We start from the raw sequence: 24,948 nt of genomic DNA on the forward strand, positions 1-24,948 counted from the left end.
AACTATTTATACACTAAATACTTGTGACTCCTATACATAAAAATAGAATCGTTATTAATTAATTATGTATTTAAATATTTTTTAATTAACAAAAAACACGAATTAATTATTAAGAAAATATTAGTGTTAAAATAATGTTTGAATTTTTTTTATTTACTTTTTTATATTTTTTGCATAAGTTGCAATGAGGTTTAAACTTTCGATCCCATGGAAACTATCTGAAATCCATACACAATAGTGCAATACTAATTTGGCTACCATTTTCCATTGAAATCAAAATAACAGAAAAATGAATTAAACTAATGACTAATGAGTATTAACTGTCATTTTCCATAGAGGAGCATCAACAAATGTTGAATAGTATGAACATAGCCAATTCACAGTTTCACACAAAATTTCAATGAACTTGCCATTACAGGATTACAATGAGGAATTCATCCTTAAATCAAATAATGATACAACAATAACAATAATAATAATAATAATACAAAAAATGCTGCCACAGAAGAAGAACTTTCATCTAAAAGACCTTTGGATTTCTTCAAGAGTTTTTCCCTTTGTCTCAGGGACCCAAATGGAAACAAATACAACTGTGAAAGCACACACTACTGCATATATGGTGAAGGTTCCTGAGAAGAATAGAGGCAGCAAGTGGTTAATAATCAAGTTTAAAAATTTTGTGATCAAGTCCTTATATTAATACAAAATCATTTAAAAATGCACAATGGCTTATCATCTAGTATAGGGGTTTAATCACATTTTTTTTAATCTAAATTAGAGGGCCTTGGCTTGATTAAAATATATCTTGAGTTTCAAAAATATTATCTGCACACAAAAAATCAGCCACAAAATTGGTTATTATGAATTTGTATATAAATACATGTGTTGTTTCACACACTTTCAGTGTATATTTTGCATTCCAACATGTACTCTATACGAATGACTGATTTGGTGATTAATTTTTAGTATACATACAGCATGGTCGTTCTAGTTTTTATACAATATAAAGAAGTTGGTTACAAACTTTGAAACTTTGGAAGCTTAGTCAAAACTAAGTGAAACTAGAGGAATCTTCAAAGTAATTTAATCAAAAATAAAAATAGGAAATGCATACAAACCTCCAGAACTCCAATCTAAGAGCATATTTGCTGTCAATGTGATCAACCAGGAAAAGAACCAGTTGGCTAGTGTCGCGAAACTTCCGGCAAAGCCTTTGATGTTAATTGGAAGAATCTATGATGTAACATTCAAAGACATCAATCACATCACATGTAACTTCAAATGCAAGCAACAATAGGGACTATAGTTTGTTTATGTTTCTTGCAAATGCAAAATTAATCATTGTTCATCTCAAGTGTGTTATGTTTGCGCTCAAGAATTACGTATCCATAAATTCAATTTTTTCCTCTCCCAAAAACACATTATCTGCAAAGAATGTAACCAGCTTAGCTACTAAGGTTCCTATTTTGGAGGAAATGCAAGTTACAATTTGGAGGCTTAAAATTTCACAAATTATGGTACCTCGGACATTATAAGCCATGGCATAGCTCCCATTCCTAAAGAGAATGCAACAACCATTGCCTGAAAGAATTGGTGAAAGTTCAAAGTGAAAACACTTAGGAAAACAAGCAACTAATAACTCTATTTTGTATAATGGATTTGCATATATTTGCATACCACAACTCCGGCCACCGATAGGTAGCTCAATATCTCATATAAAGAAGAGCTCTCTGATATATAATCCTGGAGTAAAATTTAAGGCAAAATTATCAATTAAAAAAAGGATGAATGTACATGTAATGCGTAAATAGCGACAAAATGATGATAGTATTATTACTTTCACATAGAATGTGATTGCAACAACAAATAGACTAACGGCCATTCCAGCTGAAGATATCTGCAAATGAGAGATTTGTCCATTCTCAATCTGATCATCCAAGGATACAGTCATATGCAACTTAACATAAAAGAGAAGTTTGGACTCACAATAAGAAGAAGCCGGCGACCGGATTTATCGGCCAACCATAAGGTTAGACTGGTGGCAAGAACCTGTATGACATTTATATATTTGTCAGTTTATGATTTAAGGATGATTCTTAGGAAAAATGGGAAATATCTTCTTTTCAGTTGAACCTGAACAGCACCAACTCCAAATGTAGCTACATCACTTGAACTAATCCCTATGACATATATATAGAAATTATAAGTGTAAAGAAGGCTTTTATATATAACAGACTGGAAATTTGAAACACAAGGCTATCTGAAAGAAAGTACTCCCTCTATCTCATTGTACCGGTCAAATTAAATAGAAGTTGCAGAATAATGTTTCATTTTCCAATATCAAGATGGAGTTTTAGTTTTTCCCCCCAAATGCTTAGTTTGATTGTTATGATTAAAAATCATTAATTACATTGTTTACTTGTTTAGAGGTAATTTCGTGTACTTATGCAATTTTATACATTAGCAAGATCCATTTATTAATTATTTCCATTTATTAATTATTTGAAAAGGAGAAGTACTTTAGAAAACAATTAGAAATTAGTGTAAGATACCGGCGCCTTCAAAGATGGTGCTGGCATAAAAAATAACTCCATTAATTCCAGAAAGCTGTTGCAGAACTAGTAGTCCAATTCCAATCTACAAGTGATAAGTCAGTAAAAACAAGCTTGTTAGAGTCACTGATACGTATTCGAACTCCATAAAACTGATAGATTGGAATTAGTGCTTGTAGAAAGATAAGAAGTACCATTAAGGGAAGCCAGTATCTTCTTTGTTTGAGTTCCGCAAATCGAATTGCAGTTCTTCTGCTTGATGATGCAACAGCAGCCTGAATAAAAATTATTCCAATGTTTAAGGTCCATTTTATGAATCAATAAATGAATGCTTAAAAAAATGTTCATTCAGCACAACAAAATTAACAAATAGTTATTACTTATTACCCTTATTTCAGTTGCCTCTTCAGCAATATCGGTATCAAAACCTCGAAGAACTTGTAAGGAGGTCTCGAATTCATCTGTCATGCCCATTTTTGCCTGTATTAAGCAAACAAAATTTTCTTTAAACTATCGCCACACATTCAATGACATTTAAGAACACCGATTCATGAAATCAATTACCAGCCATCTAGGAGACTCGGGAATGAAAAATAGACCCGGCATCAATATTGCACATGGCAAAATTCCTGCAAGAGTAAGTGCATAAGACTGCATAATTTAAATTCTGTTACTTAATATACAACTCTATGCAGTGATTCCAGAATCAAACTCAGAGACAAATTTAGTGTTTCGAAATTTTACAGTTACAAGAAACATTTCAATTTTACAAATTACTAATCATTTTTGTGATTTACCTAAAATTGCAAGAATTCTCCAAGGAACAAAAATTCCCAGCAGATAAGCCAGCATAATTCCAATGGTGACAGAAAGCTATGCACAGAGAAAACAATAAATTTCAATACATAGCATTGAAATTTCAATGTGATGATAATAATTCTTAGGTATCAACACCAACCTGGTTAACTGAACCCAGACCTCCCCTCAAGTTCTGTGGCGCTATCTCGGCTATATATACCGGCACCTATGAATTTCAAACAAAATTAATAACTTTGTGCAGCACATAACATAATCCTACATTTGCAGTAAAGCATTTTCAATTGAAACTACCGTATAAGAGATTACTCCGACGCCAAACCCTTCCAACAATCTTCCCATATAGAGAAAAGAAGTATCCTGAAATATGAATAACATGTTTAGAAGACAGTGCTATTACGGCATTTCGGTAATAACAAAATACAATTATCCATTACTTACCTTTGCAAATGAGATTATCAACCAACCAATGACATTTGGAATCGATGCAATCATCAAAGACTGCAAATTAACCATCGAAGAACAGAATTAGCCATCAAATTAGAGGGACAAAAAAAGGAAACCATCAAAGAACACAAAGCACTTGACACTTTCCTGGTTTGGATGTTAGGAGGATAATTAGGACCATAATTTAGGAGGATATATCATTATGGATACTCGAAACAGAAGATAAATTACCCCTTTGCGCCCTATATACTCAGCAATCTGACCACTGGATATTGCTCCAACCATGGCACCAACATTGGACAAAGAACCAAACAGAGAAAACTGACCAAACAAAAAAGCCACAATAAATTCATGAAGCCATTGAACATACACAATTAGACCATTATAGATTACTTTATTACTTTTGCTGTGTGTTATAAACACTTAGTAATCCTTCAGAAACATCATAACATGGACTTCAAAATCAACAATAAAGTGATCAACATCCACTATCTAGGGTTCAAAATTACTTCTAATAACAATTCTCAACAACAAAATGCTACATAAAATTCAAAATTTCATACCTCAGAGACTGAAAGTCCTAGATCACTGATTATAGCAGATTGAGTAGGAGATGTATACCCACCCTGCAAAATAAATAAATCAACTCAGAGTAAGGCTTTGTTTGGCAATGTTTTAAAACAGGCATTACAAATTTATGCATATTTCTGTTTTTCCAAACAAGTTACCGAACCGAATCTAACGGTCAAAGCATGTTCTTACTGTGAAACCGAACTGAATTGGACCCAAAGCAACAATGGCAACACAAGCAAATACAGAAATTGAAGCATCTCTTATGGCCTGTGAGGAACCTAACAAGCTCGATTGCTTGTGGTTCATACGGTACCAACTTCCAGTGTGCAAAAATGGCTTCCTCAGATCCCTTCCATCTTCAGTGTCCTCTCTTGAACTCATTGTTCTAAATTCTTGTTATGATTCTATGATGATAACAATAATTCTCCTTCAAGTCAAACTCTTTTGCAGCATACAAAGTATGGAATATGAATGCGTGGATCATGTGCCAATAAAATTTCTCTCAGAAGAATAACAGCTGGGAAAAGTATATAAAAAGATTATAATATACATCATTTGTCATAGTATATAGGCGTTAACGTGGAGACACGTCACTATTTCATCAATATCTTATAGTGACTCATGTTGATCATGTGTTTTTTTTTTAAAGTAGAGTAATAAATAAAATTCTTATAATTTGTAGTTGGAACATATTAGTTTCTAAAAATAAAATTATTAATAAAGTCTTTTAGAATAATAAATATGAATAAATTAGTTTAAATAAAGAATTTTTATTTTAATTATAGAAATTAATTTAAAAATAATGTGTTTATATCTATTATCTTAAAAAAAATTTTTAATATTTTTTTTTTAAAATAATTTATTTAAAATATAAATTCTCATAGACTTATTTATCACTTTGCTCTTTTTTTATTTTAAATTTAATAGCCATGTTGTAATTATTATTATTATAAGTTTAAGCATATTTAGTGATGAATTTATTTTTTATATATTCTTAATATAAAAGACTTTTATACAAATATTTAATTATCTATACTTTTATATTATATATAATGAGGATATCATATATATTGATTTAATTTTTTTTTTTTCATTTAAGTTATGACTTTTTTTTAAAATTATAGAAGTTAATTTAAAAGTAGTGTATCTACATCTGTTATTTTAAAAAATTTTGTTAATATTTAAAAAAAATTTGTTTAAAATGTAAATCTTCATAGATTTATTTATCACTTTATTCTTTTTTTATTTTAAGTTTAATAGCCATGTTATAATTATCATTATTATTATTTTTTTTATATATTCTTAATATAAAATTTTTTTATACAAATAGTTAATTATCTATACTTTTATATTATATATAATAAAGATACTATATATATTGATTTAATTTATTTTTATTTTTCCATTTAAGTTATGACTTTTTTTTCTCAAATTATGTAAATTACTTCTATATTATTATAGTAGTATATTAGTTGATATTATATTATTATTAGTATTAGTATTAGTATTAGTAGTAGTCATTTAAGTCTTTTATAATAAAATTTGGAGTCTCGTGTTTGTATTGGTTTCTATATTTTCTAATAATCCTATATTCCTACGGAGGCTATGAACTATGGATAATATTAATATTAAAATTATATTATATATACGTAAAAATGAATTATTAAATTAATTATATGTATATAATTAATATATTAAAATATAAAATATAAATTAAAAATAAGTTAAATAATATATATTTATGTATAAATATATAATAATTAATTTAGTTATTAATTTTTTTATACATACATAATATTTTGTTATATTATTATACATTAATATACATATTAATAATTATGCAAGTCTTTTTAGCTCGGCAATTAATAATATTATTATCACATCCGTGTTAGGTTTGGCCGAGTCAAGTCAACCTGTGATCCTTTCTACCAAAATAACAATCTAACGTGATTCTACATCCAAATTAAGTTATTATTATTTCTATGACCCCATTGTTCAGACACGAGCATATTATATGTAAAAAAAATTATTTATGTAAAATATATATTAAAATGTAAAATATATTAAAAACATGAAAAATAATATATATTTATATTTATATCAGAAAATATAAAATAATTAATTTATCAACTAACTTTTAATATACTCATGGCATTTTTGTTTGTCATAATTAAGTGTATCTAAATCATAGGGCACCACACACCAAACCGTTTCTAATTGTTGTTTAGTGAGTAATGCTTTATAATATTGGCAATTTTTAATTAAGATTCGGATAAACCTCTACATCTAAATCTAATTCTCTCTCTCAAATACAATTTTATCTTATCCATGAGGAGTAGGCGAATTATTTATTTTCTTGTGAAATCTCATCAGTGGTGAATTATGTTATGTATTTGTGAACTAAATTCAACATCTTTCATTTTATCGAAAGCTAAAGTTAAAAAATATTGAAATAAATAAATAACTAAAATAATCGATTGAAGATTTATAACTAAATAAATATAAAGTGGATTGTATGCACGAATAAGTTTGAAACCAAAAAGTGCAAGCCATGGCACGCAAGATTGATAGTGATCTGTTCTGAATAATGTGTTTTCTGAGCTTTCTTTACTAGTATTTTATAGAAGACGAACTTCCCTACATAGCAATGTAAATGAATGATTTCAGTCATCATGCATCTTTGGCAACTGAACATGAATACCTTACACCAGCATCTTGTAAAAACTGCAAGTGTGACTTTCTTTTTCCGTACTCCACGGATGATATTTACAAGGTAGAAATTCAAGTGCAGTTGATAGATTTGACTAAATTGTCATCTAACAGCTCTCAGCTATCAATTTTACATAAAGTTAACTGCACCTGAGTTTTCATCTATTTACAATTACTTGGACAGAACTAATCAGCATGTTGCACTGTCACAGAAGCAGGCTTAACATTGTATTGGCACTGCCTTGCAACAATCAAGGAGGGGCCTATAAATGTTGTTTTGAGTTTCATGCTTACTTATAATAAGTGGCTGAAGCCGATATGAACTTGTTCGAACCAAAACAATGCAAGTGGTAGCCTTCTGGGAAATCACAGAACCATTGACTATCATTTTGCTTCTTATGTTGTTGCCATTCTGCAGTGGATTAGAGTGGGAATCACTCAGTTGCTCTTTATCATAAATCCTATCCAAGCTTTGAATCGGTATCTTGTTGACTTCAAGATTCTCTTCTGAAGCATTTAGAATTCTCTTGGCTTCCTTGGAAAAACCAATGGCGCGCCAAGCATCAGCAACCAGTTGCATAGTGGGGGTTTCTGGGGCAACACCCCTGCTTTCCATGGTAACAAGTAACTCTTCTGCTTTCCAAGGTTGTTTTGCTTCTCCATATCCCCATATTAAAGTCTCATAAGTTTTCAAGTTTGCCGGAGTTCCGGCTTCATGCATTCTGTCATAGAGTTTAACAGCACGGTCCATTCTTCCTGCAGCACACCATCCACTGATGATGGTAGTGAAGATCACAACATTTGGATGGACACCATATTTTCTCATGGAGGCCAGAAGAGCCTCGGCTTTTCGTGGCTGTCCGGCGCGCACATAACCTTTTGCAAGGATGCTGTATGCATGAATATCAGGCTCTATCCCAGCCTTCACCATGTCTTCGAATATCTCCTCGCAGTTTTTCATAAGACCTGCTGTGCTCCATCCATTCATGATGGTACTAAATGTCACCACATCTGGTTTTATCCCAAATTCTTCCATCAATGTTAGTGCCTGCCCAATTTTCAATTTTTATTATAGAGGGGAATGCTTAAAAGGAAAATGTTCATCTCATAAAAAGCATCAGAAATGAGAACTCACCTCATCTACCCCATTTGTGTCTGTAATGTCTAAATATCCTTTGATTAGAGAGTTGAAAATGACGAGATTCGGTTGAACTCCAAGCTCCTTCATTCTGTAAAGAAACCTTAAGGCCTCTGTCATATTGCCTTCTTTACAATAACCACTTATTATGATACCACAAGTTCGTTCATTAGGCCTCACTCTATTGTACTTCATTTTCAATATCAATCTTTCTGCCTTTTCTGTCTCACCATTCTGAGCATAAGCCCTTGCGAACGTGTTGAAGGTGACAACATCAGGCTGCAGGCCCGACGCTACCATCTTGTACATAACATTCCATGCCTCTTCAAGATTCTTCTTGGTGCACCAGGCTTGGATGAGAATATTATATGTTCTCTCGTTAGCTTTTACATTTTCATCCTGGCCCATCATCTCTAGCAATTTCATAGATTCGGAAGGCCTTCCGGCAACTCCAAATCCTTTAATGAGGGTATTATAAGTACTAGTTGTAGGTTTACATCCATACTCCTTCATCTTTTGAAAGATTTTCAAGGCTTCATCAACCTTGCCAGAATCGGAAAAGGCATTGATCATAGCATTGAGAAGTATTGAATCAGGCTTCATTCCATTCTCTACAACTTTAGAAAGAAGCGAATTAATGGATTTGAAACGCTTCTGGCGGGTGAGGGCAGCCACAAGAGCTGTGTATGTTATAAGAGTTGGCCTATGTCCTTGTTCTGTTAAACTATTGAAGATGGACTGAGCTTCCTGTGGCTTCCCCCTTCCAATCAAAGTATGCATCAGTTTGGTTCTTGAATAAACTGTTTGACAACTGTTGTCCCGTGTGCAGATAAGGCAGCGAGATTGATCATGGGCCTCTTCTCGAGCAGAGCTTAACTTTCTTTGGTTATTCTTGTATTGTTGCAGTTCCTGTTTATGAGTTACTAAGTATAACTGTAATATACTAATATTCAGGGTAACTTTGCAAATAAAACATGGATGTTTCTAATCACATAATCATTCGAGAATGAATAACTCGTGATTTGAGACTATTGTATGGAGGAAATTGAAAGCAACACTGATGAGTGTGTTGCAAGAAAGAAAAAGAAAGAAAGAAAGAAAGAAGATGATGCTCTACACTTATATATACAAGCATTACTTTTGCCTTGGCTAGCAAGACTAACAGCACTAACTAACTAAACAGAATATTAACTACCCTGATTCTGATTCTGTATGCATAATTACATTCATATCCTTTTCTTCTTTGTTATTATACTTCACAGAAATGAAGATCAATATTGCCGTCTAAATGCTCGGCATGATGGGAATAGTTAGGGAAATCATAGTCACAGTCACTGTCACAGGCTCAAGTAAATATAACTGAGTAAGAGCATAATGAATTTGCCATAAAGTAGAGCAGTGAAGAATATACCATGAGTGGTAAATCTTTAAGACCTTCATTGCTCATAAGGACTCCCTTTTGGGTGCTATCCATGATTCTACCCTTGGCAGCTTCTCCTGAAAGTTTTCAGCAGCATGACTGTTAGTTAGAGCAATGCTACATGGCCAGCAAATATTATCACTTTTGGCAAGCACTTAGTCAGCAATAATTTGCACCCATATTTACAGACGTTTTGCACACAAAAAGTATATAATTTGCACCTATATTTATTAGAATTTTACACACATGAATCAATACAATTTGCACCCACATTTTTTCAGAATTTGCACGAATGAATTAGTAAAATGACAATTTAGTGTTTGTGCTGACCAAATGATGGTCAAAATTACTAAAAATTGCTAGTCCCAAGAGTTTCTCTTGTTAGCTATTAGTGATCAAGAAACTCTAAACATGTCAACCTAAGTGATAATGATAATTCAAACCTTTCATGCTCGAATCACCTATCCAAAGTGAAATTTTGGATCCAAAACTAAAGGTAAAAAATAGACATCAACAAAATTCAAAAGATAACTATAATGGTAATTTATACTACATAGTCAATGCAAGATGATGTTATGGTTTTGGAGGCAGAGAAGTTGAAATAGAGGAAGGGGTACCTCCGTAGAACAGTTGAGGAGCCTGTGAGAAGAGTTGTGACAGTTAGAGAGTTTAATAATGTTATGAATGTAGAAAAAGTAAATAGCAATTGGAGTGTGTGTGACACACTGGAGATTCTTATCCACACATCTTTTATCTCTTAATATATGTAAGGCTGAATTGAAAGAATTTTAGAGTGCCACGTGTCAGCCTCTCAATCATGTTACAAGCTTAAGGTCTAAATAGATTTGGTGTTCATTTGTGTAATTATTATATATATTTTTAATTAAATTAGGGTCTAAATTTAAATTATTGAAGTAAAATTTTCATTATTCTAAAATAGTATGGTGCATGTGATTTTAGTTATTTTATTTTTAAGAAAAAAATATATTTTTTATCTCTAAAATTTGTTGAAAATTTTAAAAACACTTTTAAGTTTTATTTTGTTCCAATTTTATATTTAAAATTTTTTATTTGTATCAAATATATTCTTGACAATTAAATTTTTAAAAAGTTTATGACCAAATCAGTAATAATGGATGACAATTATGTATGATTTGTTTATGTTAAAGGTTGTTCTTATGATGAAATTGTTGTTAATTGGTCCTAATTTTTTTAAAAATTTAGTCGTCAGGGATATATTTGATACAAATAAATTCTTTTAGATAAAATTAAAACAAAATAAAATTTAAGGATATTTTTAAAACTTTTAACAAACTTCAAAAATAAAAAATATACTATATCATATTTTTAATATAAGACTTAATATTTAAAATAAAAATATTTGAATTATTCATATTACTGTTTGAATTGTTAAATTAGTAGACAGAACAATTACTTTGGTTTATTTAAATTTAAGCATAATTACTTTGGATTTCGATAAATTTTTTATATAAATCATTTTCAATGGGAATTTTAAAATCAAATAAAGATAACTAAATTATAATTTAGAATTAAATGCTATTTAATTTAAAATAATAAATATAACTCTAAATTATATGTTAAAACTTAAACTTTTATCGTTTGAATTAGATTTATTTAATTAGATTTGCTGTTCATCTCATTATTTTATGTGGTTCAACTTCTACATTTTGTTCCTTTGTTCTTGTCAATTTGATGCCTCAATGTTTCTGTTATTAGGATTTTTTTTTGTTTTGCGAAAAATTTGCAGTATAGCAAATTGTTTTAGTTCATGGATGTTTACCCTTTTTTCATATTTTATTAAGTACTTATGTGTTTATAAGAATTGGCTTATGTCTTTACCAAAGGTAGGAGACTCGAACTCGCAACCTCTTAATTGAGTATGTAGAGACTATGTCATTTGAATTATAACTCATTGGGAAGTTGACTTATATCTTTAACCAAAGAGAAATTATTGTATAGTATTAGAGTGCACAATAATATTAAGCAACACTTTAAGTGATAGTAATAACATTCTCAATTAAAGTGTATTATAATCATTGTGGATATAAAATAATTGTTTGAAGTGAAAACATAGTAAATTATTTTGCTCAAAATGATGATGTATGTAAATGAGTTATTAATTTAAAAGATGCATAAAGGGCTTGTAACGGAGAGAGCACAAAAGTGTTGCCAACATCAATTGAAATTATGAATTCGATAATAAACAGTTGTAATATGGTGTACAAACATAGTCAATAATAATAAAATAGTGATAGAAAATTATGAGTTATCAACTTTGTTTAAACATTTTGCAATTGAGTTTGTTTATGTAAAGAATCACTGTTAATAGGTTTTGAATGTTGGTGTTTTTGCGGGTGCACTTCTTGGATATAATTTTGATGATGCTATAGGAGACATTTTTGGAGCGAATTTTGATCATTCCACAAGAATTCTTCTTGAAGTTATAGGTGATGCAACAGGTGCAGACCTTGGTGATGCAACAGGTGCAGCTTTCGGTGCAGACTTTGGTGATGCAACTGGTGCAGCCTTGGGTGCAGTTTTCGGTGCAGCCTTGGGTGATGCTGTTGGTGCACGTTTTGGTGGAGACACTTTAGGTGCTTGCACCGGTGCAGATGCTGGTGTTTCTTTAGAAACTACGTTGTTGACATTTTTATTGTCCAAATTGCTGAAAAGTTGAGTGATCATCAAATTAATATAATGTTATATCCTTATAAATATTAATCTTTTAAGATAATTTTATTTACGCACTTATTTCGTTTGAAATTATAAAATAAAAGGAAAATTGAAAATTTTGTTTACTCGAAACTTAGCACGATGAAATATGTTTGACTACTTTTTTTTTTTCGTTTTCATAATCGAAATAGAATATCAATTTCATTATAAATGAAATCAATTACTTATTCGATCAAATATTGAATAAATGATTTCTTGATACAAATTACAATGATAATTATAATCAAATAACATGATTTATTAAAAACATAATAGAGAAATGTGATTTTGGTGAAATTAAGGGAAAAGAAATAAATCATGTGTTACCTGAGTTCTTGAACCCAATCTTGGAATTCAGAATGATGATCAACAAAGTGAAGCTTAGGAACCTCCTCCAATGAACCAACACTGATTTCTTCATCAAAAAGGTTCTTCCATGGATTCTCATTCACCTCATCACCAAAAACAGAATGGATTGGCAAAGCCAATACCAAGGCAAATACCAAAGCCAATGATGACTTTGCCATTGCCTTACTTGTTAATAAAATTATTGCTTCCCTTTCTTTTCCTTTTTTTTTTTTTCAAATTCAATAAATTCAAAAATTTAACCAACAATAATTACTTCCTTTGTGTGACTAAAAAGGCAGGGTTGCAATAAAGAAGTGCACAAATCTTAGGGTTACATATGTGGCTTTATTTATAGTGGAAGAACATGCTATTTTTTGCCTCCTATATATTTGTTATTAATTTGAAATTATTGCTATATATGACTTCATACAAAAAAAAAAATAAGTGGTTGCAATAACAATCTACGGATCTCAATAAATTTAGCAATTAACACAATATAAGTTTCATTTAGGTTTTTCGGTAGTTTACTATTTTTCAAAAAAAATTCATTTAGCTTTTTTGGTAGTTTAATATTTTCGAAAAAAAAAAAAGAAGTTTAAAATAACCATTATGCCCGTTGTATAAATTTTTGCTGGATTTTTTTTTATAAAATTTATCGTTAAATTAGACATTTATATAATGAAGATCATGTCTATAATATATCATATAAATTGTAAAATCATGCTTATAACTATTTAACTATGTTACGTATACACTAATAAAATCAGCCATTAAAATTAACTATCAGTATAAAATACATATTGAAATATAATTATACAATAAAAATAAATTAAATCACACATGTATTTATACACAAATATATTAATAACTGATTTTAGTAACAAATTTTAGTATACGAATAATATTTTTTATAACTATTTATAGCTTAGCTTTATAAAAAAATTGAAAAAGTATTGATGTCCTAAACATGTTGGAATTTTACTACCTGTAACGCAGGAATTTCAATTTCCTCATCTCATTACCTCACTTTAGGATATATTTATATGTATTAATTAATATTTAAGACTAATAAATAATAAAATTAACAACCTATTTTATGAATCGAAGTAAGTCTGAGTTGTTTGAATTGATTTTTTTTTGTCTCTTTAGTATTACCATTAAACCATATTATCCGTGTTAAACTATAAATAGAAACATTTTGGCTTTGTAGGAAAATTATGACATAATAATTTACCAATCAAGTCATTTATATTTTTTGTTTTGAAAACTTTTCTTCAAATGAGCATTACTTTATATTATTATTATTATTATTATTATTATTATTCAGTAATAATTTAATGCATAGGGGGCTTGTAATAGTGGAGAGATCACAATGGGAATTACATAAAGTAAGAGAAGACATAATATGACGTGAAGTATGGTCACAAAATAAGGATGATTAATTTTGAAGGTCAAACATAATTTTATTTCAGGTTTAAAATTATATTAAATAGTTTAGGATTTTTTTATAAATAAAATTAGTCTTAATACGTTAGAGAAGTTTCTATTACTTCCTCACATTTAAATTCTAAAAATTTTCAGTCGTCACGCCATTGTACAAAAACACGAGTCATGAATCTACCAAAATATCATGAGACTATTTTTGTTTCTTTCATTTTAATTCCATCTTTTTCTTCTGTTTCTTTCAGTTCTTTATCTTAATTTTCTACACTTAGCTTGTTTATTTTTATTTCATACTTTATGTCTCGTTACACAAAAAAGAATTATACGTGCTCGGTGAGTTAAGATTTTAATATAAATTTGATCGATGGTTTGTTTATTTAAGTATGGCAAAATTAAAGCAAAAGAACTACATAACACTATAAGTCTATAAGAAAATCAAGAATGTAATTTCCGCACAAAAATATTCCAACATCAATTTGAATGAACTGAATACAAGAAATGTGGTGTACAAACTTAGTCGATTAAAAAAAATGATATCAACTTTGCAGAAAAGAATGTTAGGTGCATGCTGCCAGTGCCACCTTTTGAAAACCAATTATAAGAAATTGAAACTGATCTAGAGCGGCGAAGCTAACCGAAAGATTAAAGATATAAGTAATATAATATAGAAATATTATTGCCCGCAAGGCCGCATAAATAAATTATCTCTCTTCCACCGCTTTTGCCGATTCTGAACCACCACCATGAGGGGCGGTTTTGTCCGAGGAGGACACTCTCGCTCACATGAACCACCCAGAGCTCCTGGAGAAGATAATGCGAGAGCAACCAGAAAAGTGAGGAAGGTAGGTGAAGACCAATGCTTTTCGGGAGAGTCTCTTCTCAAAGCAAGGGAGGAAGAATGGATGGTTGAAGAAGGGATAGGAGGACAAGCTGGAGGTGAAGCTAGAAGATCCTTTAGTGAGATGGTAAAAGGAGGTAGAACTCCAGTAACAACGGAAACTAACGGTGGAGCTGGAAGCCTGGTAAGAAATCAGGAGGATATGATGGAGGAAGACGGAAGAGATAAAAGAGAAGAACCACAACCACAAAGCAGAAACATTCCAGAGATAAGGGTGGAGAAGGTTAATGGGATCTTCAACTTTATTTTGAATGAAGCGGCCATGAAGAACCTCAGACATCCATGGTGGGATACACTGATTGTGAAGTTGATGGGTAGGAAAATATCATTACCAGTCCTCACCCGCAGGCTAGAGAGTATGTGGGGGAAGCAGGGAAGTATTGAGGTGATCGACATTGGCAACGAGTTCTTCATTGTAAAGTTCTTCTCACAAGAGGACCTTGACTATGCACTGACAGAGGGACCGTGGAGGATCTTTGACCATTATTTATCAATCAGATTTTGGAAGCCAGATTTCAATCCAATGGAGGCAACAATTGATACAGTGGCAGCGTGGGTGAGGTTACCAGGTCTGGCCATTGAGTACTATGACAAAGAGATGCTAGAGAGGATAGGTAATATTGTGGGAAGAACTCTCAAGGTGGATTCCAACACAGCTGAAAAGTGCAGAGGTAAATTTGCTAGGTTGTGTGTGGAGCTCGACTTGACAGCACCACTCATATCTCAATATTCCATCAATGGTGTGAGGTATTTGGTGGAATATGAGGGGTTGTATGATATATGCTTTACCTGCGGTATGGTAGGCCATGAAAAAGCAAAATGCCCAAAGAATGTAGTGACCGGAGAGGGACAGGATAAGCCGGCGGCATCAGGGAAAGAAGACAGTCAAGGAAGAGAAGTTGATCAGGATGTAGAACAGCAGAGGAGAGCCCAGAAGGGTAAAGAAGTAATTATAGAAAATGAGGGGGGCACTTTGGGAACTGATATTTCACAGGAGCAATTTGGACCATGGATGGTTGTGAATCGTCAGCCACGTGGCAGGAGAACAAAGATAGGGGACGCTGCGGCGGGTAATGGGACGAAAGGAACAAATGATGGTGGAGAAAAGCAAAATACCAGGAACGTGGGTGGTACGAGGTTCGCAGTGTTGTCTGCAGAGGAGACAAATGAGGAGGCAGCCAATCATCTGGCAATTAAGGATATTCCACCAGAAAAGACAAATCAGAAGATTCAAGAGCCTAGTATCGTTTCTACAAGCAACCCCACTAATACACACAAGGCACCCAACATGAGCTCATCAATTAACATCTCAGACCAAGCATTTGTTTCATCCCAACAAAAAAGAAACCAAACAGAAAAACCCAAAAGCCCAAAAAATCCTGCCAACATAAAGACCCCAACACAACCCAACCCAACAAAGAACACCACAGAAACCCAAAAAGAACTCATAAGAAAAACACCCAGCAAACCAAACCCAGCCCATAATTCTGCTACACAATCTATCACCTTAGGCGATCCAAACAATATGGACACATCACAAAACCTTTTATCCCAAAGTCCGGGTACTCAAATTGAAAATACGCAAGATATTGGGGAAGACATGGTCATTCCCGAGACAGCTGTTATGGAGGAGGATCAACACAACTCCATGGACCCAGAACCACCAGACCCACACTCTATAGCTTCAGAGATAATGGTGGAAGCAGCTCTTAAGTTTGAAGAAGAGGAGCGGAAAAAATATCGGCAGAAGAGGAAATAGCTATGGCCATGCAGGAAATGGATGAGAGCGACATGCGAGTTGAAAACAACTCAATGAACACAGAGAACGGTGAAGATATGTGCCTTGAGAGGGATAAGATGCTGATGGAACAGTAGGTGTCTGGGTGTGCTTCTCTACCTATCTTTCTCTATGATCGTCCTTTCGTGGAATTGCAGAGGAGCAGTGAGTAAGGCTTTCACTCGCTCCCTTAAAGAATTTAGTAGGTTATATAAACCTGATTTCATAATACTTCAAGAAACTAGATGTAGTGGTGAAAAAGCTTTGGAAGTTGTTAGGAGGATTGGGTTTGAATTTTTTCATATAGAAGAAGCCGTTGGCTTCAGTGGTGGTATCTGGATCCTTTGGAAGGACCCACATATAAATGTTAATGTCAGAGTTTCAAAAACCCAATTTGTGCACTTAGATATCACCAGCAGCAATGGGGAGACTTGGCTTCTTACCGCCGTTTATGCTAGCCCCCATGAGAGTTTAAGGAAAGAGTTTAGAGAGGATGTAGTCTGCCTTGCAAGGGGCGTGCAGAAGGAGTGGCTAGTGGTGGGAGATTTCAATGACATAGCGTGCCCTTCAGAAAAGAAAGGAGGGGGAAGTACTGATTCTAGAGCGTGCATCAGATTTAAGGAATGGATTAATGCTTGCGGCCTCATAGACCTTGGCTATGTGGGAACCAAATATACGTGGAGAGGACCTCAATGGCAGGGGCTAGAGCGAGTTTTCAAACGGCTTGATAGGGCCTTGGGAAATACAGCTTGGAGAACTAGATTTGAGGAGGCTAGAGTTGATGTTCTTACGAGAATAAACTCTGATCACCACCCCCTCTTAATTACTTTCAAACCACAAGCACAACAACGAAAAGAGAGACCTTTCCGTTTTGAGGTTATGTGGAACCTCCATCCAGAATTCAAAGGGTATGTGGAGAGCACCTGGAAGAAACAAGAGCCGCTTGGTACTGCCTTAAGAAACCTCTCAAGAGGATTGAAGGATTGGAATAGAGATGTTTTTGGTCATATTGGAAAGAAAAAGCAGAAGCTACTCAATCGTTTAGGGGGAATTCAGAGAGCGCAAGCTAGGGGCCACAACCATTTTCTTGAGAGGTTGGAAAGAGAGCTCACAACAGAGCTTGAAAATGTTTTGGAGAAGGAGGAGCTAATGTGGCTACAGAAGTCCAGAGAGAGATGGGTAGTTGAAGGCGACCGCAATACAAAGTTCTACCATACTAAGACCATTATAAGAAGGAGAAAGAACAAAATCTTAAAGTTGCGTAACGAGAATGGGGAGTGGATGGAAGAAGAGGAGACCATTGCCCAACATGCTATTAATTTCTTTAAGATGTTGTACAAGGAAGAGGAAAACAATAAGCTAGTTCAGCTTGTTATCAATAAGTACCCCCCACTAGATGAAGACATCAGGAGGGAGATGGATGCACTTCCAACCCCAGAGGAAATTAAAGGAGCTTTCTTTAGAATTGGTTCTCTTAAAGCGCCAGGGGAGGACGGCTTCCCGGCTAGTTTTTATAAGGATAATTGGAACTGTATTAAATCTAATGTTCTCTCCATGGTGGATATCTGTTGGAAAGATCCGGCTTGCATTAGGGAGATGAATAACACGCTGATTACACTCATCCCAAAGACCCCCACACCAGAGTTTATAACCCAGTTTAGACCCATTTCCCTCTGTAACGTCAGTTATAAAGGGCTATCTAAAATAATAGTTGACAGAATCAAACCTTGGCTGGTGAGTAGAATTGCCCCACAGCAATCCAGCTTTGTTCCAGGCCGGAATATTCATGATAATATATTGATAGCCAAAGAGATAACTCATATCATGAAAAGAATGAGAGGTAAGAAAGGCTTCATGGCGATCAAATTCGACTTCGAGAAAGCCTATGATAGAGTGAGGTGGTCTTTCCTTAACCAATGTTTGGAGGAGTTTGGGGTGGCAAGCAAGTTAAGAGAGATTATCATGACATGCGTGTCATCCGTCTCATACAATTTGTTGTGGAACGGAGGAAAAACAGAGATTTTCAGCCCCACAAGGGGTTTGAGGCAAGGTGACCCACTGTCACCTTATCTTTTTGTAATGGTGATGGATAAATTATCCCAGATGATAGAAGAGTATGTGGAATCTAATAACTGGAAGCCAATCACAGTTGGAAGAAAGGGACCGAAAATCTCCCACCTTCTTTTTGCAGATGATCTCTTAGTGTTTGCGGAAGCAACTGTGGAGCAAATTGCTACTATTACAGATGTGATGAAGAAATTTTGCGACGTGTCTGGGTTGAAAGTCAGTGTTTCCAAAACAGCTATAACATTTTCTAATAATGTGAAGAAAGAGGAGAGAGAGACCATAAAGGGAATCTGTCAGTTCCAGCAAAATCAAAGCTTGGGCAAGTACCTCGGAGCAATGTTTACTAATCAACGAAGAGGGAAGGAGAAGTTTAAACATGTACTACAACGAGTGCATAACAAGTTAAAGGGATGGAAAAGACAGTGTCTATCTTTAGCGGGGAGAGTAACACTTGCAAAGGCGGTGCTGAACCCTTTAGCATACTATGACATGCAACACACCAGACTCCCAAAAGGAATTTGCAGGGAGATAGAGAAAGCTATTCGAAGTTTCGTTTGGGGGGATAACCAATCTCAAAAAAAAGTTCATCACATCGGGTGGGAGACGTTGTGCCAACCAAAACAACAAGGAGGGCTAGGTTTTAGAAAGCTACATGAGATGAATGAAGCCTTTATTATGAAAACTCTATGGAGACTGTTCACGGAACAGGGAACTCTATGGACACAAGTGGTTACTCACGATAAGCAGGGAAGTTTAGATGGGCTAGAGAATATAAACATCAGTAATAAACGCTCTCCTTTTTGGAAGGAATTGCAGAGAGCCTGGGCTAGAATGAAGCAGCACTGTAAGTGGATCGTAGGTGATGGTAAAACAATTCGATTCTGGGATGATATTTGGCTATCAGGAGAGGAACCTCTTAGAGGAAACATTTTACAAGACATTCCAAGAGAGTGGGATCAGTACACAATTGGAGACTTTGTAAATATAGATAATCAATGGCAGCTCAATATTTTGGAACCTTTTCTCCCACAGAATCTAATAGAGGAAATAAGAAAGACAGAGCCGCCACAACCTCAAAAAGGAAAAGACACTATCGGGTGGAAATATACAGCAAATGGAGTTTTTTCTATTGCAACTGCATACAAGAGCCTAACTAGCTAGCAAAGTGAAAACAGCAAAATTTGGAAAGCAATATGGAAATGGAAAGGCCCAGAAAGAGTGCGTACCTTTTTGTGGCTCATGAATCATGGAAGGTTGATGACAGCAGATAGAAAAGCCAGAATGATGGGAACTTCTCCTTACTGTCATAATTGTCCCCAAGTGAAAGAATCGATCCTCCACGTGCTGCGAGACTGTCCTAGCGCATCCAGGATCTGGGCCAAATTAGTACACCCAAATGCTATTGCTCTCTTTTTCACAATGCCTCTGGAATTATGGATACAGACGAACTTTAGCAATGACATGGGCAAAAGCTCTGAGCACAATTGGGTGGACGAATTTGTGCTAACCTGCTATTGGCTTTGGAAGTGGCGAAATGAAGAGGTTCACAATCCAAGTTTCCTCCGCCCAGTGAATCCTATTTCAATTATAAGGGAAAAAGCAAAGGAGTATAAGAGAGCTCATCAGAAAGGCACGCTTCTATCTATTGAATCAGCTCAAAATAAGAAAAATTTACATTGGATCCCACCCAAAAGAGGGTGGGTTAAATTGAATACCGATGGCACATCACAAGAAAGAACAATGAAGGCTGGGTGTGGAGGTCTTCTTCGAACCCATAATGGGGAGTGGATTGGGGGTTTTCGGGCAAATTTGGGAAGATGCCAACCAGTGCAAGCTGAGTTGTGGGGCGTCCTCCATGGACTTCACATGGCAGCAGACCTGGGAATGAGAAGAGTGGAGGTGGAAGTAGATGCAAAGGAAGTTTACGAGGCTTTGAAGGAGTATAAGACAGAAAAATTATGTCACAACAAAGTGCTAAACGAGATTCACAAAATCCTTCGTAGACCATGGGAAATTGCTTTTATTCATATTGGTAGAGAAGCCAATCAGTGTGCACATTGGCTAGCGCACAGTAGCATCAAGTACAGGGAGTCTCTTTACTTTCTGGATGTTCCCCCGATAGATTTAGTTAGTTTAATGAGAGATGATGTAAAAGGGGTTCCTTGCCCCGAAGTTAGTTTAGTTTTGTAGGTTTTTTTCTTTTTTTTGGGCCTACGGCCCCTTACACTTACCAAAAAAAAAAAAAAAATGATATCAACTTAGTTTATATGCATATCATAAAGAAACATTTTTTCTCTTGAGAAGATGTTGGTGCTTGTGCGGGTGCACTTCTTGGAGCCAATTTCAGTGATTCCACGAGGATTTTTTTTGGAGCCAATTCTGGTGATTTTGCGAGAGCTCTTTTTAGAGTTGATTTTAGCGATTTTACGTCTATGAAAGTACTTTGTGGAGCCAATTTTGGTGATTTCGCAAGGGTTCTTCTTAGAGCCAATTTTAGTGATTCTAAATCTAAGAAAGCTCTTTGTGGAGCCAATTCTGGTGACTGTACAAGATTTTTTTTTAGAGTCAATTTTAGTGATTTTAGATCAAGAAAAGCTCTTTGTGGAGCCAATTTTGGTGACTGCACAAAATTTCTTCTTAGAGCCAATTTTAGTTATTCCAAATCAAGAAAAATTTGTTGTGGAGCCAATTCTGGTGATTCTACAAAAGCTCTTCTTGGAGATGCAGCTGGTGCTTATACTTTCTTATCGAATATTATAGGAATTTTTTATCGGTCTCTAAATCTCTAATTTATATATAAAAAACAAAAAGCCATGTATGTGAATAAACATGTTAGGTATATAAAAATTGAAAATTTCTAAAAAATTAATGAAATTTATTATTTTTAAGCAGTAATTAATCAATAATATTTAAAAATATGGATTAAAAATATATTATTAAATTGTTATACTAAAAATATTAAACTGATGACTAAAATATTGACAAAAAATAATAAATTCGATTGACTCTTGAGTTTTTCTCATAAAAATATATTAATATTAACTTAATATATTTTTAAATACCATAAATTGCATATAAAATTAGACATAAAAATAATTGATGTGATATTCTTTCTATTAAATTGATTTTTTTTTTAATGAGATAAATTTTACACACAATTTTGTAAAAAAAAAATATTATACTTTCAATGATTTTCTTTTCAATAACAAAGCTATAGAATTTAAAAACTTTATATTCTAAATTAAAATACCCCTTTTTCTTCCGATTCTTTTATGAATAAGTAGAGAAAAAAATTCTCTTGATTTTCATAATACTATCATGCAATATCCTTATATGCATTCAATGTATTATAAATAGAATCCATCACCTCATCTATCAAATTGCAAATAAACAATTTATCAACATAAAATATAACGATGACTATATATATATATATATTATGTTCAAATAACACTATTTATTGTAATAGCCAAATGTGATTGTTCTAAAAATGAGCAAAAAAAAAAAAGCATGACTTACTTGGCTTCTAGAACCCAATCAAAAGTCTTGGCTTCCACTGGTGCTTCAACACCATCAAAAAGGTTCAATGGATTCACTTCATTAGCAAAAACTGAATGAATTGGCAAAGCCAACAACAAGGCAAATACAAAAGCCAAGGATGTCTTTGCCATTGCCTTATTATTCAAAAATTATTGCTCCCCCTTTTCACATTCAATAAATAAAGTCAACAATTGAAGCAACAAATAGTTGCTTCTTTTGTGTAACTAAAAGGAAGGGGTTGCAATGAAGAAGTGCACACCTTTTAGTGTCAATATGAGGCTTTATTTATAGTTGAGGATATGCTATTTTTGGCCTCCTATTTTTATGTTATTAATTTATTTGAGTCTTCCCTACCATAAAATTAGTAATTAGTAACTATTTATAGCTTAGATTTATTAAAAATTTAATTTTAACAGAGCAATTAGTGTCTCTTCTTTTGTTTGTTTTTCAGCCTTTCTTTTAAGCATTATTTTAGAGCAAAACAGATGTATGACAAAAAAATAATAATAATAAATGAGCAAATAATTAGTAACTATTTATAGCTTAGATTTGTAAAAAAGAATATTGTTGTCTTTAACTTAAATATGAATTGTTGCATAATATTAGAGTGGGCACATAATTAAGTAACACTTTTGGTCTATGTAATAACACTGCCAACTAGAATATTGGCCAAATTAAATTATGAATTTAATTCATTGACAGTAGATTAATTGTTAAATAAAATTTAAAATATGAAACATGTATAAATTTTGTTCAAATTAAATAAATTGAGTTATTTTTTTTTAATTAAGCGAAGACTAGTTCATTTACTCATTCTTCGGTCCTTATGGCAAAAAAAGCTATAATAAACGGGCCATCCGGCCCATGCTTTCGGCCCAAATCCTTTAATAGTCCACATTTAAAATAATTATTCATATTTTCATGTATAAATAATAGTTAAAATAAAAATACTGTTCATACCCTGACCCAACGCTAAGGCCCAGGATCCAAATAAAAAGGCCCAACCCAGAGGGTTGACCTCACCTTTCACCAAATCAGCCACTACGAAGTCGGTACTCGCCACGACTTGCTCTAAAGAAGTCGGGAACGAGGGTTAGCTGGCAGATAAACACTCATTCGAATGAGTAACTGCCCTTAGAATCTCTTTAACCACTTCCACGAGCCATATCTCAACTTCTCTAAGATAAAGGGACAGTTAACACCCTAAAAAAGTGGCACTACTCCAACTGTGGTTATTGGTTCACCACTATAAATACACTGACACCCCTCAAGTATCTCTAAGTCCCAATACTCTCTAGACCTGCTCACACCCTTGCTGACTTAGGCATTGGAGTGTCTTTGCATGTATCACCCCCCATTCTTTCAGCACACAAGTCGGATGGGGGTCCCCGAGTTGTAGGTCCACTTGAAGCCTCATCCTTCATACGCTTGGGCCAACCAACGCCATCCAGCACATTAATCTTCGGTTACCCATCGTAACATTGGCGCCGTTGTCGGGGAACCGAGAGATCAACCAGTGATGGCGGACAGATCCCCCGAAGAGGGTCATGTGGAATCAGATTCTGAACAAGAAAATCTGGAAACTGGAAACAACGATGCAGACTTGACCCTTCACCAGGGGACCAACGATCAACACAGAGAAGGTACCTCCGGAGTAAAAAATCCGAAGGTGAATTCCTCCGAAGGGCGCGAATCAGAGAAAGAGGGACCATCCCATGCAACTGAACTCATGGGATTAGTCCACAGTCGCCTGGAACAATTAGAACAGGAACGGGAACGACAAAAGGAGATTGAAAAGAACCTAAAAGAGGAGATGGAGCGACGAAAAGAGTTAGAAAGAAAACTCTTAAAGTTAGAATCCTCCCTCAAAGGTCGGAACTCCCGAGACGAACGAGAAGAACCACCACTAGGAGGGGAGGATCCTTTCAGCGAGGACATAATGAGGGCAAAAGTTCCAAGGAACTTCAAAAGCCCCGATATGGACCTCTATGACGGAACCATGGATCCGAAGCATCACTTAAGCAATTTCAAAAGTCGGATGTACCTAGCTGATGCTTCCGACGCTACGCGATGCAAAGCTTTCCCGACCACCCTATCGAAAGCAGCGATGAAGTGGTTCGACAGCCTCTCTCCAAGGTCGGTTACCAGTTTCGAAGACCTCTCAAGGAAGTTCTTGATGAGGTTTTCCATCCAGAAAGATAAAGTGAAACATGCACCAAGCCTCCTGGGAATAAAACAAGAGGTTGGAGAATCCTTACGAGCCTGTATGGAAAGGTTCAATAAAGCATGTTTAGAGATTCAAGACCTGCCCACCGAGGCAATCATAATGGGATTAGTCAATGGACTTAGGGAAGGTCCCTTCTCACAGTCCATATCAAAAAGACACCCCATCTCCTTAAGTGATGTACAAGAAAGAGCTGAAAAGTACATCAACATGGAGGAAAATGCCAAGTTGAGAGACCTGAGTTGGCGACCCGGGCACCTTCC

General features: G+C 34.1%; 3 protein-coding genes across 8 annotated transcripts; all 3 read right to left on the minus strand.

The window, feature by feature from the left end:
• Positions 1-310: 310 nt before the first annotated feature.
• LOC112734888 (sugar transporter ERD6-like 6) lies at positions 311-4,928 on the minus strand. 2 transcript variants are annotated; one of them, XR_011878202.1, is made up of 18 exons: positions 4,578-4,928; positions 4,379-4,441; positions 4,047-4,136; positions 3,810-3,869; positions 3,663-3,728; positions 3,511-3,576; positions 3,350-3,425; positions 3,117-3,181; positions 2,940-3,032; positions 2,747-2,827; positions 2,553-2,637; positions 2,134-2,180; positions 1,987-2,049; positions 1,838-1,897; positions 1,678-1,743; positions 1,522-1,581; positions 1,119-1,425; positions 311-629 (listed from the first exon to the last, which is right to left on the minus strand). XR_011878202.1 is itself a non-coding variant. In XM_025784410.3 (18 exons), exons 1-18 carry the CDS (start codon positions 4,767-4,769, stop codon positions 517-519), a joined length of 1,461 nt encoding a protein of 486 aa, XP_025640195.1. In that variant the 5' UTR covers positions 4,770-4,928; the 3' UTR covers positions 311-516. The 2 variants fall into 2 exon arrangements, 1 of the variants encoding a protein (XP_025640195.1); XM_025784410.3 differs by having other exon boundaries at positions 1,119-1,233.
• Positions 4,929-7,103: 2,175 nt separating this feature from the next.
• Positions 7,104-10,392, minus strand: LOC112734889 (uncharacterized). 2 transcript variants are annotated; one of them, XM_025784412.2, is made up of 4 exons: positions 10,273-10,392; positions 9,647-9,732; positions 8,233-9,144; positions 7,104-8,145 (listed from the first exon to the last, which is right to left on the minus strand). In XM_025784412.2, exons 2-4 carry the CDS (start codon positions 9,707-9,709, stop codon positions 7,318-7,320), a joined length of 1,803 nt encoding a protein of 600 aa, XP_025640197.1. In that variant the 5' UTR covers positions 9,710-9,732; positions 10,273-10,392; the 3' UTR covers positions 7,104-7,317. The 2 variants fall into 2 exon arrangements, with proteins under 2 accessions (XP_025640197.1, XP_072085155.1); XM_072229054.1 differs by having other exon boundaries at positions 10,099-10,276.
• Positions 10,393-11,840: 1,448 nt separating this feature from the next.
• LOC112734890 (uncharacterized) lies at positions 11,841-22,707 on the minus strand. 4 transcript variants are annotated; one of them, XM_029291853.2, is made up of 6 exons: positions 22,441-22,707; positions 20,637-20,799; positions 20,430-20,497; positions 20,148-20,346; positions 12,716-12,906; positions 11,841-12,341 (listed from the first exon to the last, which is right to left on the minus strand). In XM_029291853.2, exons 4-6 carry the CDS (start codon positions 20,160-20,162, stop codon positions 12,092-12,094), a joined length of 456 nt encoding a protein of 151 aa, XP_029147686.1. In that variant the 5' UTR covers positions 20,163-20,346; positions 20,430-20,497; positions 20,637-20,799; positions 22,441-22,707; the 3' UTR covers positions 11,841-12,091. The 4 variants fall into 4 exon arrangements, 2 of the variants coding, with proteins under 2 accessions (XP_029147686.1, XP_025640198.1); XM_025784413.3 differs by having other exon boundaries at positions 20,597-20,799; XR_011878204.1 differs by lacking the exons at positions 11,841-12,341; positions 12,716-12,906 and adding an exon at positions 14,627-14,980 and having other exon boundaries at positions 20,597-20,799.
• Positions 22,708-24,948: the final 2,241 nt, after the last annotated feature.

This window comes from Arachis hypogaea, chromosome 3, assembly GCF_003086295.3.
Source record: "Arachis hypogaea cultivar Tifrunner chromosome 3, arahy.Tifrunner.gnm2.J5K5, whole genome shotgun sequence".
NCBI lineage: Eukaryota > Viridiplantae > Streptophyta > Magnoliopsida > Fabales > Fabaceae > Arachis > Arachis hypogaea.

What these genes read in the sequence shown, in the direction of transcription:
- LOC112734889 (XM_072229054.1), bottom strand. An exon ending in TTAAAGATTTACCACTCATG is followed by an intron (nt 9,145 to 9,646) that starts GTATATTCTTCA and finishes ACTCATAAACAG; the next exon opens with GAACTGCAACAATACAAGAA. An exon ending in ACACAAATGGGGTAGATGAG is followed by an intron (nt 8,146 to 8,232) that starts GTGAGTTCTCAT and finishes AAAATTGGGCAG; the next exon opens with GCACTAACATTGATGGAAGA.
- LOC112734890 (XM_029291853.2), bottom strand. An exon ending in GATTGGGTTCAAGAACTCAG is followed by an intron (nt 12,342 to 12,715) that starts GTAACACATGAT and finishes TCAACTTTTCAG; the next exon opens with CAATTTGGACAATAAAAATG.
- LOC112734888 (XM_025784410.3), bottom strand. Translation starts at nt 4,769, where the DNA reads ATGAGTTCAAGAGAGGACACTGAAGATGGAAGGGATCTGAGGAAGCCA. An exon ending in TAGGACTTTCAGTCTCTGAG is followed by an intron (nt 4,137 to 4,378) that starts GTATGAAATTTT and finishes TTGTTTGGTCAG; the next exon opens with TTTTCTCTGTTTGGTTCTTT. An exon ending in TATCGGTGGCCGGAGTTGTG is followed by an intron (nt 1,582 to 1,677) that starts GTATGCAAATAT and finishes CAATTCTTTCAG; the next exon opens with GCAATGGTTGTTGCATTCTC.